At 38.7% G+C, this 14,959-nt stretch overlaps 1 protein-coding gene across 16 annotated transcripts in view; it reads right to left on the reverse strand.

The window, feature by feature from the left end:
• PARP11 (poly(ADP-ribose) polymerase family member 11) overlaps positions 1–14,959 on the reverse strand; it is a 33,036-nt gene that overhangs the window by 15,771 nt on the left and 2,306 nt on the right. For 7 of the 16 annotated variants that reach the window (XM_042467038.1, XM_042467031.1, XM_042467032.1 and 4 more), the window contains exons 2-7: positions 14,473–14,598; positions 8,395–8,485; positions 8,128–8,248; positions 7,429–7,504; positions 3,445–3,517; positions 3,229–3,359 (exon numbers count right to left, since the gene is read on the reverse strand). In XM_042467038.1, coding sequence (XP_042322972.1) covers positions 3,229–3,359; positions 3,445–3,517; positions 7,429–7,504; positions 8,128–8,248; positions 8,395–8,485; positions 14,473–14,579 — 599 coding nt within the window. In that variant the 5' untranslated portion in view covers positions 14,580–14,598. Of the gene's footprint in view, positions 1–3,228; positions 3,360–3,444; positions 3,518–7,428; positions 7,505–8,127; positions 8,249–8,311; positions 8,486–14,472; positions 14,599–14,959 lie in introns of those variants that run through there. The other 9 variants (XM_042467039.1, XM_042467040.1, XM_042467043.1 and 6 more) reach the window with 5 other exon arrangements.

Genomic DNA, 14,959 nt, shown 5'->3' on the forward strand with positions numbered 1-14,959 from the left:
GAGCCTCACATCTTTCTCCAGTCTCACAAATACAGTACATACCACACTACTTATTCCAAAATCCAAAATATTGAAAAATCAAAGCCTTGAACCATCATGTTGGCGCTCAAGGTTTTGGATTTTGTGGCAGTTTGGATTTTCAGATTTCCAAACCCAAAACCAAAGAGTGCTCACTAATGGCTCCACTTAATTCTGAACAGAAGTGACTAGTAAAATGTTTCAGGTTTCTGTTCCGAGCCCAGTATCGTTCAATATGTTTATAAATGATCTGGATTATAGAATGCTTAATTTCATAATTTGGATAATTTAATTAATTATATTTAATTTAATAATTTGGATCACGTCATGCTTATCAAATTTGAGGATTATGTCAGGGTTGAACTAGATGGCCTTTGGGGTCCTCAGAGAACAGAAGCAGGTAGAAAAAAATCACAAATAGAGGATGTGTGACACTTGGTTTGATAGCAATACTTGTGAGAAAGATCTAGGCCTGGGGGGGTCATGGAAGTGCATGTATGTATGTGTCTTCAAGTCTCCTGTCAACTTGTAGTGCTCCATGAATTTTATAGGGTTTCTTAGGCAAGGAATACTCAGATATGGTTTTGCCAATTCTTTCCTTTGAAATATGGCCTGCAGCACCTGGTATTCGTTGGCAGTCTCCCATCCAAGTACTAAGCAGGGCCCACCCTACTTAGCTTCCAAGATCAGGCAGGATCTGATACCTTTAGTCACAGTAAACCACAAGCTAAACAAGAGTCAACAGTGTGACTCTGCAGTGTGTACTGCAGCCCCAAAAGTCAATGCAATTTTAGACTGCATCAACTATAATATGGTGTCCACACTGAGAAAAGTAATAGTACCACTCTATTCACCAGAAATATCCAGTTTTGGGCACCACAATTCAAAAAAACATTGACAAGCTGGAATGTTTACAGAGCAGTGTCCACGAAAGTAAAAGTCTATGAGGAAACCAAGCCCTATGTGGAGCTGGATAATCTTGGAGAAGAGAAGATTGATAGTAATATTATTGAAGGGAGCAAGCTTGGTTTCTGCTACTATAGGGAAATGAACCAATCAATTTTAATTGCAGAAAAAGTGATTCCACCTAAACACTAGGGAGAACATCCTGATAATAACAGCTATTTAACAATGGAACAGACTGCTTCAGAAGATCGTAGACTCTCCTTCATTGGATTTTTTTAAACAGAGGTTGGATGGCCACCTTTCAGGAGTGCTTTAGCTATTTATTTCTACATGCCAGGGGATGGACTAGATAATCTCGGAATTCTTTCCAAATCTATGTTTGTATGGTTTTAGCACTTGTATGTAAGAGAAATGTAAGACAGTTTGAGCAGGCCCTTGGAGGTAAACAAACTGTTCTGGGGTTCTTGTAGAACATCTATGTTTATGGTATCTGCTCTCTAGAGCACCTGCATACAGCTAATAAACTAATCATGGAAAAGGATGCTTCAAGACCAAATGCAACGGCTTCAAAAATATTATGTGAAAAGTAAGAAATGCTTACAGGGGATCAGGCAGGGATGCTTGACAACCTTTTTAAAGACCAAAAAAATGTGTGCAGACAAGTGGGTTAGTAAATCATATGCACCTATTTGAAAGACTGTGTCAGCATCATTAATTTGAACAGGGTTTCTGTTGGGAGAACATTTTACAGATTATCTGGTAGGTTTATGGCAGTGACATATACTGACATGAAAGTGCCTCACACATTAAAGCAACTAGGATGAGCAACACTACACATTCACATCAATGGCACATATAACACTACACATTAACACCAATGGCATCCTTTTTTAATTGTGGTTCCCAGAACTAGACACAGTACAGTGGAACCTCACCATACGCAGGGGATCCATTCCGGATCCCGCCGCGTATGGCGATTTCCGCCTATGCTCAAGCCACATTGTAAATAATGGGGCTCGTGCACGGCGGCGTGCGAGGCGCAACGGGTGCGCGCGCCCATTCAATTGAATGGGACGCGCCGCCCCTTCCGCCCCTTCCGCGCCGGCGGCTTTGAGCGCCTATGCTCAAAGCCGCCTATAAAAAGACCGCGTATGCAGAGGCTCCACTGCATTCCAGGTGAGACCTAACCAAAACATTTAAATGCAGATAAAGGCCAATTAAGGATGCTCCCTGATGAATATTCAAACAAAAATCCACCAAACAGTGATACCTTAATTGGCAACCAAAATGCACAATATAGGTAGCACTGTTTGGTGAATTTTTGTTTGAATTTGCTAAATGGCCAACACAGCTACCCCTGCATATTTCCTGATGAATATGTTATTGTGAATCTGCATTACTCACTTACTGATGGGCGGAATGTCTAAGATTATATCATATTCTGTTTTTCCACAACATCTCGTTATATGTATGCTTCATATTCTGTCACATTGGTTTTTGTATTTCTGTCTGGATAATTTGCTTTAGAAGTGTAATCCATTGTTTTATATTTCTAATGAGAGCCAGTATGGTGTAGTGGTTTGAACATTAGAGAGACCAAGGTCTGAATCTTTGCTTAATGAGGAAACCTACTGGGTGACCTTGAAAAAGTCACATTCTTTCAGCCTCAGAGGAATGCAAAGGCAAACTCCCTCTGAACAAATGTTACCCAGTAAACTCTGTGATGGATGTACTTTAAGGTTGCTATAATTCAGAAACAACCTGAAGGCACAGCAACAACACTTATGGTGCTATATCAATAAATGGTAACAATAACAGCAAATTTCCCCTTTTTTGAAATATAAAAACTAATTAAGAAGGAAACAATCAAACGGACGTGGAAGGCCTTTGGACTTACATTGATAAGAAGAACTCCACAGATATTTAGAAGAATGCTTACAATGAGCAAAAATATAAAGTGAGCCCTCAACATTCACTGGAGTTAGGGACATAGGACCTCATGAAAGTGGAAAAACCATAAATAAAAAAAACTTTTTTTAACCTCTAGGTCCTCCAGCGCAATTCTATGGTCAGCCTCTGACAGAGTTATGATGGAGGACCTAGAAATTCCTGGAGAGGACATATTAATCAAATCTAGAAATAATTAAATCTGCAGAAATCAAAGCCACAAATGTGAAGTGCCAACTGTATTAAACCAATATTTTAAGCTTGACATTAGATATATGTAAATAGTGACATAATATGCCTTTGATGAGAAAAATATTTGATTTAGAAAGTGTAGCACAAAAACACTTATCGTCTCACCTGCAATAAAATTCCCACAAGTCTATGTTCTGAATTCTCTGAATTTGTTTAATCTGATTGCTATCCATTGTTTTCCCAAAGTAGCTAGCAACTTCTTTATATTCATTTGTCTGCTTTTGCAAAGGAATAAGCTGAAAGAGAGAGGTCCACAAAGCTTAACAGATAGGCATTAGTCCTTTGCTTCCAATAAACCCAAAGATTCTCAGATAGGCTTACCTGGTATGGTTCCTCTGAATTTACATTCTCCCAGTGTGATGGAATGGGGATAGATTGATTTTCACAGATATAACTACAAACACAAAAGAAGTAAGCAAACTGTCACACCCATTTTTAAATATCTTCCCTAACAGAGTAGAAAGATCAGATAGGAAGGGGGGGTCATATTTACTGAAGTGCATGAGACTGACTCTCGCCCCAATTTTATATATTTTAAAGTATTTAAACTGGTGGTCAGAATGTTATAGAATCAGAGTTGGAAGAGACCTCAACAGCCATAAAGTCCAAACCCCTACCATATAGTACACAATGAAAGCATGCTCAGCAAATGGCCATGCAGCCTGTTTAAAAACCTCCAAAGAAGGAGACTCCACCACTCTCTTAGGGAGTGTGTTTCACTGTCGAACAGCTCTTACAGTCAGAGCTTTCTAATGTTGAGGTGGAATCTCTTTTGCTGTAGTTTGCATTCACTGCTCCATGTCCTAGTTTCTGCAGCTGTAAGAAACAAGGTTGTTCCATTCTCAATATGACATCCCTTCAAATATTTACAGGACTATCATATCGCCTTCTTCACCTTCTCCTCTCCAGGGTAAACATACCCAGCTCCCTAAGTCACTCCTCATGGGGCATGTTTTTTAGAACCTTCACCATTTCAATGTCAATGGAACTGGATTTACAACTATTTAATTTTTCAAAGTAAATATCAGCAAACATAGTAGAAGAAAAAGTTCCATAAGTGGGAATACCCTAACTCAAACATGAACGTTGTAGTTCATATGTTCACCAAAAGTTGGTGTTGCCATAATGTGTTGAAGATCCTCCTTTCAACCTGGAGATAATTTGCCACACATGAAAGAACCCAAATTGTTTACCATTCGCTTTAGAGACATTAGCTCATATAAAAGGTTATCTGCACAGTGAGTGAGAAGAGCTCAGGCTGTTACTCCACGACAGGGATTTAGAGCTTTGTTTCACCCTTGCATGCAAGGATAAATATTTATGGTAATTTATTGCCCAGCCCAGAAAACAATGCATATTCCTGTATAGTCTCATCTCCATATTTGGACACTCCAAAATGATGGCAATAATTATTATATGTAGAAAAATATGTGGGGTTTGTGTGTGTAAAAAACTAATTCTGGCAATAGAAAGGTTTCCTGCACAATAAACAATGTTATCTTGCAAGAAACCTATTTCTGAAGTAAGCTCACCTCAGCCTACAGCACACAGAATAAAAATAATTCTGAGTTAAACAATCACTCTGGGCCTTTAATCTTTGTTGAACTGGGTCCTTATAAGTTTTAGATATGCGTAAAAGATTAAAATTCCTCCATTTTTTTTGCAAAGAAGATTACACTTCTTCCGTTTTATTTATTTGTTTTGTCTTTCAGAGAGAACTTGGCACACCAAAATGTGCAAGTGAAGTGCCCAAACTTACACTGAAAGGAAAAGTAGGTTTTAAATTATTTTTCAAAATCTACACTGGAAAGTCAGACATTACTAATTTGTTTTGTCTAGCTTTTCATTTTCCTATTTGAATGGTTCACGTCTTTACAAAATAAAGCTAAGAACAAAGAGAACTGAAAACAAGGCAGAAGCCTGTGATCTTATATAGCTTCCATTCAATGGGTCTTAAGCAAAGTTATTTGTCAGTAAGTTATTTGTCATTTTAAATTTTTTTACACATTTTCTTACACAAATTTTTACACAATTTTTACACTTTCTCTTACCTTAGAATGTAATACAACATAAAAGTCAATTTGCAGTTCCCCTCATTCGTTGTCTTCCATCTCACTGTCTTAAATAATGAACCTTGTTATCTATATGAATGTTATATCAGTGTACACTTGATCAGATAGTGGGTTGAGTCTAAAATTTAAGTGAATAAAGGATTATATATTTCTTCAAATGTGTTCCCTTTGATTCCTCTTGCTAACTTTGGATGCATCTACACTGTAGAAATCTTGCAGTTTAACACTATTTTAAGTGCAGATCATTAAACAGAGGGTCTGAACATTTAGAAGGGAATGCCACAATCACAAAAAAGTCAACATAGGTTTAGTCATGCCAGACTAATCTGATCCATTTTTTTGGATAAAATTACCAGCTTGAAAGATGAAAGGAATGCTGTGGATATTGCATATCTTGATTTCAGTAAGGCCTTTGACAAGGTTCCCCATGATATTCTTGCAAACAAGCTATTAAAATGTGGGCTAGACAAGGCAACTCTTAAATGGATTTGGAATTAGTTGGCTGGCCTAACCCAAAGGGTGCTCAGCAATGGCTCCTCTTCATCTTGGAGTGCCAAATAGCCCAGTGCTATTCAACATGTTTATCAATGGCTTGGATGAAAGAATAGAGGATATACTTATCAAATTTGCAGATGACACCAAATTAGGAAGAAAAGCTAACAAAATGAATTTCAATAAGGAGAAATGTAAGGTACTGCACTTAGGGTGGAAAAATGAAATGCATAAATATAGGATAGGGGACACCTGGTTTAATGAGACTTTGTATGAAAGGGATCTAGGAGTCTTAGTGGACGACAAGTTGAACATGAGTCAAATGCGGCAACTAAAATGGCCAATGCTATTCCAGACTGCATCAATAGAAGTATAGTGTTAGATCAAGGGAAGTAATAGTGCCATCTATTCTGCTTTGGTCAGGCCTCATCTGGAATACTGTTTCCAGTACTGGGCACCACAATTCAAAAAGGGTGTTAAGAAACTGGAGCATGTCCAAAGGAGGTCAACTAAAATGGTGAAGGGTCTGGAAACCATGCCCTATGAGGAGACTTAGGGAGCTGGGGGTGTTTAGCCTGGAGAAAATAAGTTTAAGAGGTGGTATGACAGCCATGTTTAAATGTTTAAAGGAGTGTTACATTGAGGATGGAGCAAGTTTGTTTTCTGCTGCTAAAGAAAGTAGGACACGGAACAATGGATTTAAGCTCCAGGAAAAGAGATTCCACTTCAACATTAGGAGGAGCTTCCTGACAGTAAGAACTGTTCGATAGTGTAAAACACTCCCTGGGAAAGTGGAGGAGTTTCCTTCTTTGGAAGATTTTAAACAGAGTCTGGATGGCCATCTGTCAAGGGTGCTTTGATGGTGGTTTTCTTCATGGCAAGGGGTTAGATTGGATGGCCCTTCTTGTCTCTTCCAACTCTATGATTCTAAATGCTGTAGTTCCATCCTATGGAATCTTAGGATTTGTAGTGTTACAAGGCCTTCTCTGCCAAAGAGTGTTGGTGCCTCAGAAAACTACAAATCCCAGGATTCTGTAGGATGGGCACATGGCAGTTGAAGGGGTATCAAACTGAATCATTTCTAGCATGTAGATGCACTCTTTGTGTGTTAATTTTTCTGTTAGTGCTATGTACAGATTCTGTCTACCCTTTTAATGTTTTACATGTATAGGAAATGTTTTACATGATTGTACAATGTCTAAATTTGTTGTACTGAAAAAAAAGCCTTTAAAGCTGTTAATAACATTTCATTTCCATTTTCAAATATGGATATTAACACCAATGCTCCTCTGAGTACACTGAACCAATCTGACTTAGCCAATTTAATATTTTCTCCCCAAACCCTGAAATTTTGGTAGACATTAGCCACAATTTCTCAGTAAACTGTATTTAGAATGAAACTTGTGTTAGTGGTGCAAATAAAAGAAAAAGTCTTTTTGCTTCATATCTGCAAATGAAGAGGTAATTTAAAAATTTCAGTAGACATTTCAAAAGCGTCTGCCACAATTGATTTCTGTAACATCTGGGAAACATCAGATAAGAAATTTTTCACAGAAAAAATAGAAGTATAGATCCACATCACCGTCTTTCTTGACTTTTTTTTTTTGTTTTGTTTTGCTTCTGCATTTTATTTCCTGGGGGTAAAAATTATTACACCTGGGGGTAAAAGAACCATCAATATTAGTGTTGAATGTCTCCATACATTTATAGAAAATGCCAACATATAGAAAGGAATTCCTACCTGAATGCAGTAATAGAAAATGGAGCTCGCTTTATCGGACGCTGTTTTCCAGTTGTTTGGTTAGTTTGTTTCATCCCTGTGTACAAAACAAAAGTGAGCAAAGATCTGGAAAATGGACAGACAATATTTCTGTTCAAATCTTTAGCGGTGAAAGGGCATATGGATATTCCTGGGTGTGGTACAGATTTCATTACTCAATAGGGGAAATGAAGATAACATCCTGTGCCCATCTTAACGTTATATATAAATCTCAGGTGAACGTTCTGAAGATAAAAGAGATCTTTCTAATTGTTTCAGCTAAATCAGTGTGCAAGAGATAGCTGCTAGCAACATTTTGCACACTGGCTAGGTATATTTGTAAAAAGGTAAAGTTTCCCCTTTGACATGAATGTCATGTCCAACTGTAGGGGGTGGTACTCATCCCTGTTACTAAGCCAAGAGAGCCAGCATTGTCCAAGACATGGAGTTCGTGTGGCAGCATGACTGCACAGAATGCTATTACATTCTCACCAAAGTAGTAGCTATTTATCTACTTGGGATGACTGACGGGAGCTCACTCTGTCACACAGTGCTTGGGTCTCGAACTGTCGACCTGCCGACTTTGTGGTTGTCAGATTAGAAGTCTTAATTGCTGAGCCACAGATTCCTATATTTTATTATGAGATATGTTTAAATGTATGTGAAGAAAGATATACATACCTGCAAAGTCCAGTATGTAGTTAAATTTTGTAGTTGTAAAAGAAATGGAGCCTTGTGGATTCATTCTGAACCTCCTTTCAATGTCTTCACTGCTAAGTGAACACTGGGTATTAGAATTGGTCTTTAAAACAAACAGAAAGCATATTTTGAAATATTTTGTCCAGAGATAAATTAAATAAAGTACCTTACATAACTTACTAAAGAAAATATGCAGGAGTAGCTGCATTGGCCATTTAGCAAATTCAAACAAAAATCCATCAGTGATACCTTTATTGGCCAACCGAAATGCACAATATACTTGTTGCAAGCTTTCCAAGTTCCACTGGCTTCTTCTTCAGGCAAGATGTTACATACCGTACTAAACAGGAGAAAAATTGGTATGTAAGAAGCCTGTATGTTATTTCTGTCCTTAACAATAATAATAATATAATAATAATATTTATTTGTATCCCGCCTCTCCCTGTATTGGATCGAGGCGGGTAACAACAAACATAAGACCAATAAAAATAAAACACAACAAACCACAAGTAAAAGCATAGGAAAACATATAAAATCCAATTCCCTATCTCCCTCCCACCTTAAAAACAACAATTCCCAACTGGAGAGTGAACATTCCGAGGAGGTCAATTTGGGAATGCCTGCCGGAAGAGATTCGTTTTTATTGCCTTCTTAAAGGCCTCCAAAGATGTTATATGGCAGATCTCCTTCGGCAGGTCATTCCAGATTTTTGGAGATTTTTAAGATGGTATGGGGAGGATATCTTTAGCAGGCTGGCCCCTCCTCCCATGGCCATGTGGCAATAGGGAAATTTTCAAAGTCCAGGAAATTTAAAGTCCATTCGCATATCAACAAAGAATCCTCTTTTGGACTGGATTGGCATGTTTTACTACTACACCTACCAAAATGTTCCTGATGCAAAAACATGGAGACTTCTTGAGGAATCCATGATCCCCTGCCAACAAAGAGGCCTGTGGCCTCACAGGAATGGAGACATATCGGACTGCAAAAGAGGAGTCCTTGTTGATATGCAAATGGACTGTAATTTTCCTGGACTTTGCAAATCTCCCTATTGCCATATGGCCAGAGGAGAAGGGGCCAGCCTGCTTAAAACAGCATCCCCATGCCATCTTAACTAAGGACAGAAACAACAAAATGCAGGTATCTTACTAACATCTCCAATTTTTCTCCTGTTTGGTATGTAACATCTTGCCTGATGAAGAAGCCAGTGGAACGGAACTTTGAAAGCTTGCAACAAGTATATTGTGAATTTCAGTTGGCCAATAAAGGAATCACTGTTTAGTGGATTTTTGTTTGAATAACTTAACTGCAGTAATCTACAAAACAACTCTAAAGGACAGCATTGTTGCTGTTACCCAACGAAAAATGGGAGGATGAGGAATCCCTGCCAACTATCAAATGTTGGAGAAATTAGCTTTGTAAAAGGCTAGGTAACCTGTAGAAACCTTTCCATCTGCATATACCAGTAATATCTGAAGTTTGGGTACATTAAGAGAGTTTTATTAGAAAAATTCAGAGCACAGTCTCATACATACACAATAGCAATTCATACAGCCACAGCATTCAGAGCTAACTAAAATGTAAACTGGATAGTGGATGTTGAGGTGTTTAGGGAATTCTACCTGGCCAAAGAGCAGACCCCAGAATTGGGACAACTCCAGAATGTAAGGACTAGATGGAGTGGCTGGAAACATGTCAGGGCGCAGGCAGAGAGATTGGCTTAATGCTTTGGGTGCAAAGAGATCTTTTGCCCCAAGATGAAAGAGGAAATGCAGATGATTTGGGGAAAGAAAGAAGCAATTCGCATTTAGCTTTGATTGTATTATTATCTGGATTATTCACATGCCTCAGACTATGGGAAATAACAAAATGAACACGAACAGCCAAACTGTGTGGTTCCCGGGCGCAGCAACAAAGAAGCGCCAAAATAACACTTCTTCCTGGCCCCTGGAAGAGGCGCTGCAAGGTGCGCACTCGCGGCACCACTTCCGGTGCATGACGTCCAGACACTGCGCATCCGCGATGTCAAAATGGCGGCGTCCATCTGTATGCAGCGCCGCCATTTGGACATAGTCGTTTCACGCGTAATGACAGCACCTCTATGGGCCAGTCTGTAATGTGCCTTTATTTCAGTAACTAAGGTCTGGAACAGACAGCTTGGAAAGAGTGGCCATAGGATGCCCTGGACCTGATTGGGACAGGACTGTGGTGACCACATGGCCTGTTCCTGAAGTGGGCTGCCACAACAGTCCCAAGCTGTGCCAGCCAGGAGTTGATCTATTCTAAATAGACTCCTTTTTAGACCAGCTTTTCCTTGCTTGGTGTGGCCTTGGTGCAACTTCTGGCCACCATGCCCAACTTGGCCCATGTATTTCAGGCCTAAGAGAAATTAAAAACTTGATTTCTGTAGACAGAATTATCATATTCCCTATTATACAGAAAGCAATATAACCGCCTGGGATTTTGCAGGCTATCTTTTAATTTGCTCATGCTTCAAAACATTCACACATCCATTCCTCCTTACTCCCACCCCTCTTGACTCAGGTCCCTGCCATACGTCCTGTGAGATTGACCTTGGTGAATGCTAGAATAAACACTCTTCCCTCCACATCTGCTCATTATCCAGTCAGCTATTGCTTTTCTCCCTCCCTGCCATGTATAAACATCTCATGTCCCATAATACACCATGACCAAGCCCTTCATATATTATGTGGATGCTTATATAATGCTTCCTAAATAAAACTATAATTTAAATAATTGGCAACCCAGTTATAAGACCACACATTCAGAAAGGAGATAGGTAGTAGTAATGGGGGATTTCAACTATCCTGTGACAAGGTAAACCAGAAAGAGCATAAGAAACGCTGGAAGAAAAAGAAGATAGCAAAGAAGAAGAAGAGATACATTCAGGAACTGTTTTAGAAAGTGAAGAGGCATAGTAGTAAAAAAAAAGGCCAGAAGAGAGAAAGTGACGCAATCAATTATAAGATAATAAAGAGGAGAAATGACAACAAAAATGCATCATGGAATGTCAAATGTCTCAACTATGAATTCAAAAGAAGGAATGTAGTCCGTTATATAGAGAAACTAAAGTTTGACATATTTCTTCAGAAAATGCAGATAAGAGACAAGGATGAAAAATATCTGAAAAATTCTATATTTGGTCAAAACCTTTTATCAGCAACAGAAAAAAGGAGGGGGTTGTGGTATATCAACCAAAAATATCCAACAAAATAAATGTTTAAATGGAACATATGTGAAAATAGAAACAGAACTACCAGATCTCAAACTTTGGGAATATATATATCCTGCAAGAGAACAATGACATTTTTTTGTCAAAAATTAGCAACAGAATTAGCAGGTTGCAACCATGCCCGATCTTAATACTTGGTGACTGGAATGGAGCAATAAACCCCCTTCTAGATAAAGCTTCACAGAAGAAAATTTTAAAATCTCAAGGCAAACTTCAAAATCACCTTTTGAGCTAACAGCAGAATTTACATTATCAGATGCCTGGCAATCAAAATATAGAAATTCAAAAGAATATACATTTTTCTCCAATGCACAGCAAACATTGTCCAGAATGTACATGTTTATGGCCTCTGAACCTTTAAGATAAAGGGGGCAGTGCAGGAAGCCTCCCAGTGCCTGGAAATTATTATTTTTTCCCTTCTCATGACTGATCTTCTGCCCTTGGTTTGTTGATACTATGAAGATACTGTTTTATGTATATTCTGCTAAAAAATATCTGATCACAACTCAGTCGTGTTAAAATGAATAGCTAATATATGATTAAATTCCAAAACAGTTCTTTAATTGTGGAGACTAATTTAGATAATAGGTCTAATTTTCTCACAAGCTGCTGTAAAACAGTATCTTCATAATATCAACAAACCAAGGGCAGAAGATCAGTCATGAGAAGGAAAAAAATAATAATTTCCAGGCACTATGAGGCTTCCTGCACTGCCCCCTTTATCTTAAAGAATTTTTATTAAATTCAAAAGACGGTTGCTTCCACATAGAAGCATAGCGTGTTTTGGCTAGATGGTGATCCAGACTCCTTGCCCTCTCAAAGCCAAGATCATAGAATCATAAATAGAGTTGGAAGAGACCGCAAGGGCCATCCAGTCCAAATCCCTGCCATGCAGGAAATCCAAATCAAAGCATCCCTGACAGATGGCCATCCAGTCTCTGTTTAAAGACCTCCAAAGAGGGAGATTCCACTACACTCTGAGGGAGTTAGTTCCACTGTCGAACAGCCTTTACTGTCAGGAAGTGCTTCCTAATATTGAGGTGGAATCTCTTTTGGTGTAGTTCCGGGTCCTAGTCTCTGGAGCAGCAGAAAACAAGCTTGCTCCCTCCTCAATATGAGATCCCTTCAAATATTTAAACAGGGCTATCATATCACCTATTAACCTTCTCTTCTCCAGGCTAAACATACCCAGCTCTCTAAGTCGTTCCTCATAGGGCATGGTTTCCAGACCCTTCACCATTTTAGTCACCCTCCTTTGGACACACTCCAATTTCTCAACATCCTTTTTAAATTGTGGTACCCAGAACTGGACACAATATTCTAGGAGGGGCCTGAACAGAGCAGAATATAGTGGCACTATTACTTGATCTAGACACTATAATCTTATTGATGCAGCCTAAAATTGCACTGGCCTTTTTTGTGGCTGCGTTGCATTGTTGACTCATGTTCAACTTGTGGTCTACTTGGACTCCCAGATTCCTTTCACATCTAGTTTCATTCAGCCAGGTGTCGCCCATCCTATATCAGTGCATTTCATTTTCTGCCCTAAGTGCAGTACCTTACATTTCTCCATGTTGAATTTCATTTTGTTAGCTCTAGCCCAGCTTTCTAGTCTATTCAGGTCATCTTGAATTTTGATCCTGTCCTCTGGGGTATTAGCTACTCCCCCTAGTTTGGTGTCATCTGCAAATTTGATAAGTATGCCCCCAATTTTGTCCTCCAAGTCATTGATAAAGATGTTGAACAGTACTGGCCCCAGGACAGAGCCCTGTGGGACCCCACTGGTCACTTCTCTGCAGGATGAAAAGGTGCCACTGTTGAGCACCCTTTGGGTTCGTCCAGTCAACCAATTACAAATCCATGTAACAGTTACTTTGTCTAACCCACATTTTACAAGCTTGTTTGCAAGAATGTCATGGGGAACTTTGTCAAAGGCATTACTGAAATCAAGACATACCATATCCACAGCATTCCCTTCATCTAACAAGCTGGTAATTTTATCAAAAAAAGAAATCAGGTTTGTTTGGCATGACTTCTTTCTCTGAAACCCATGTTGACTTTTTGTGATTATGTCATTGCTTTCTAGATGTTCACAGACTTTCTGTTTAGTGATCTGCTCTAGAATCTTTCCTGGTATAGATGTCAGACTAACTGGATGATAATTGTTGGGATCCTCTTTTTCCCCCCTTTTTGAAGATGGGGACGTTTGCCTTCCTCCAGTCTGCTGGGACTTCTCCTGTTCTCCAGATCTCAAAGATTATTGCCAATGGCTCTGATATTACATTTGTCAGCTCTTTTAATACCCTTGGATGTAGTTCATCTGGTCCTGGAGACTTAAATTCATTTAGATTAACAAGGTAATTCTCTACTATCTCTTTACTTATTCTGTGCCACTGTGTGTGACAATCTTTGGTTAATGGGCACTTCAGAGCATCTTGGATTATCCAGACGATCTCTCCTTACCAGGAGAGATGTTCTTCCCAGCTCCAGAGCTGGCTTAAAATCACAGTATGTACTGCTTCTCTCTCCATTGAGCTTCTATGGAGGCAGCTACACAGTTCTCCTGCAAACCCAGTGGTCATCACTTTGTTTTCTTGATTTTTAACTGTAATCCTACCTTTTCATTTTCCTCCTTGACTTTCTTCAGTGGTCATTCCAAGACTTTGCTATTTTCTGCTAGAAGTATGGCGTCATTTGCATATCTTAAATTCTTGGTGTTCCTTCTTCCTGTTTTCAAACCACCTTCCTGAAGAGTCTCATCCAGTTTTGGGTATGATATGTTCAGCATACTAGTTAGTATGCTAGTTGACAATTGGAAACTATTCTATTTCTCCATATTCAGTAGTAACAATGGCCTCTTGCACTGAATATAGGTTATACATTAGGATAATCAAATGTTGTGATGCATCCATTTCTTTAAGAAATAGAGCTTACTCCTATAATTGTGTATAGACTTGTAATCTCAGCTTCATCTCTCCTGATATGAAATAGAAATATTAACTAAAATGGAAATAATTCATCACACGGGGAGAGGACAAGAAAGGTATTTAGAATAGCAGAGCTCAAACGAGTACCTCAAACATATGCCATTTCCCACATTCAGCCAAATAAAACCATCCCCACTGGGTATCTGATGTATCCATTTCTTCAAGACGATCTGCCATATTTTCAAAACTTTCATCTGTTCCTTGAAACATTTCCTGAAATAGTCAAAACAAGACCGTGACCATAATTAAATTTTAATAGTACAAAAGTTTTACTAGTTTGAAAGTTTAAATCTATAAACAGCAACAGTTTGAAAGATGTAAAGTTATTATATGGGGCTGATGGCTTCTAAAGTTATTTCACAAATGGTATGTTCTGAGAGCCATTGTTGCATAGTGTTTCAAGCGCTGGACTGAGACTCTGAAGATCCAGGTAACAGTAATGTATCATGAGCTCATTAGACGAAATACAAGATATACATATAATAAACAAATGGATAAAAAATAAGGAAACAGATGCATAGCCATTTCAGTTGCACCTTTCTTGTGAATATTTTTAAACTTTAAGCTCACTTCA

The sequence above is a fragment of the Sceloporus undulatus genome, chromosome 5 (assembly GCF_019175285.1).
Source record: "Sceloporus undulatus isolate JIND9_A2432 ecotype Alabama chromosome 5, SceUnd_v1.1, whole genome shotgun sequence".
In the NCBI taxonomy this organism is placed as follows: domain Eukaryota; kingdom Metazoa; phylum Chordata; class Lepidosauria; order Squamata; family Phrynosomatidae; genus Sceloporus; species Sceloporus undulatus.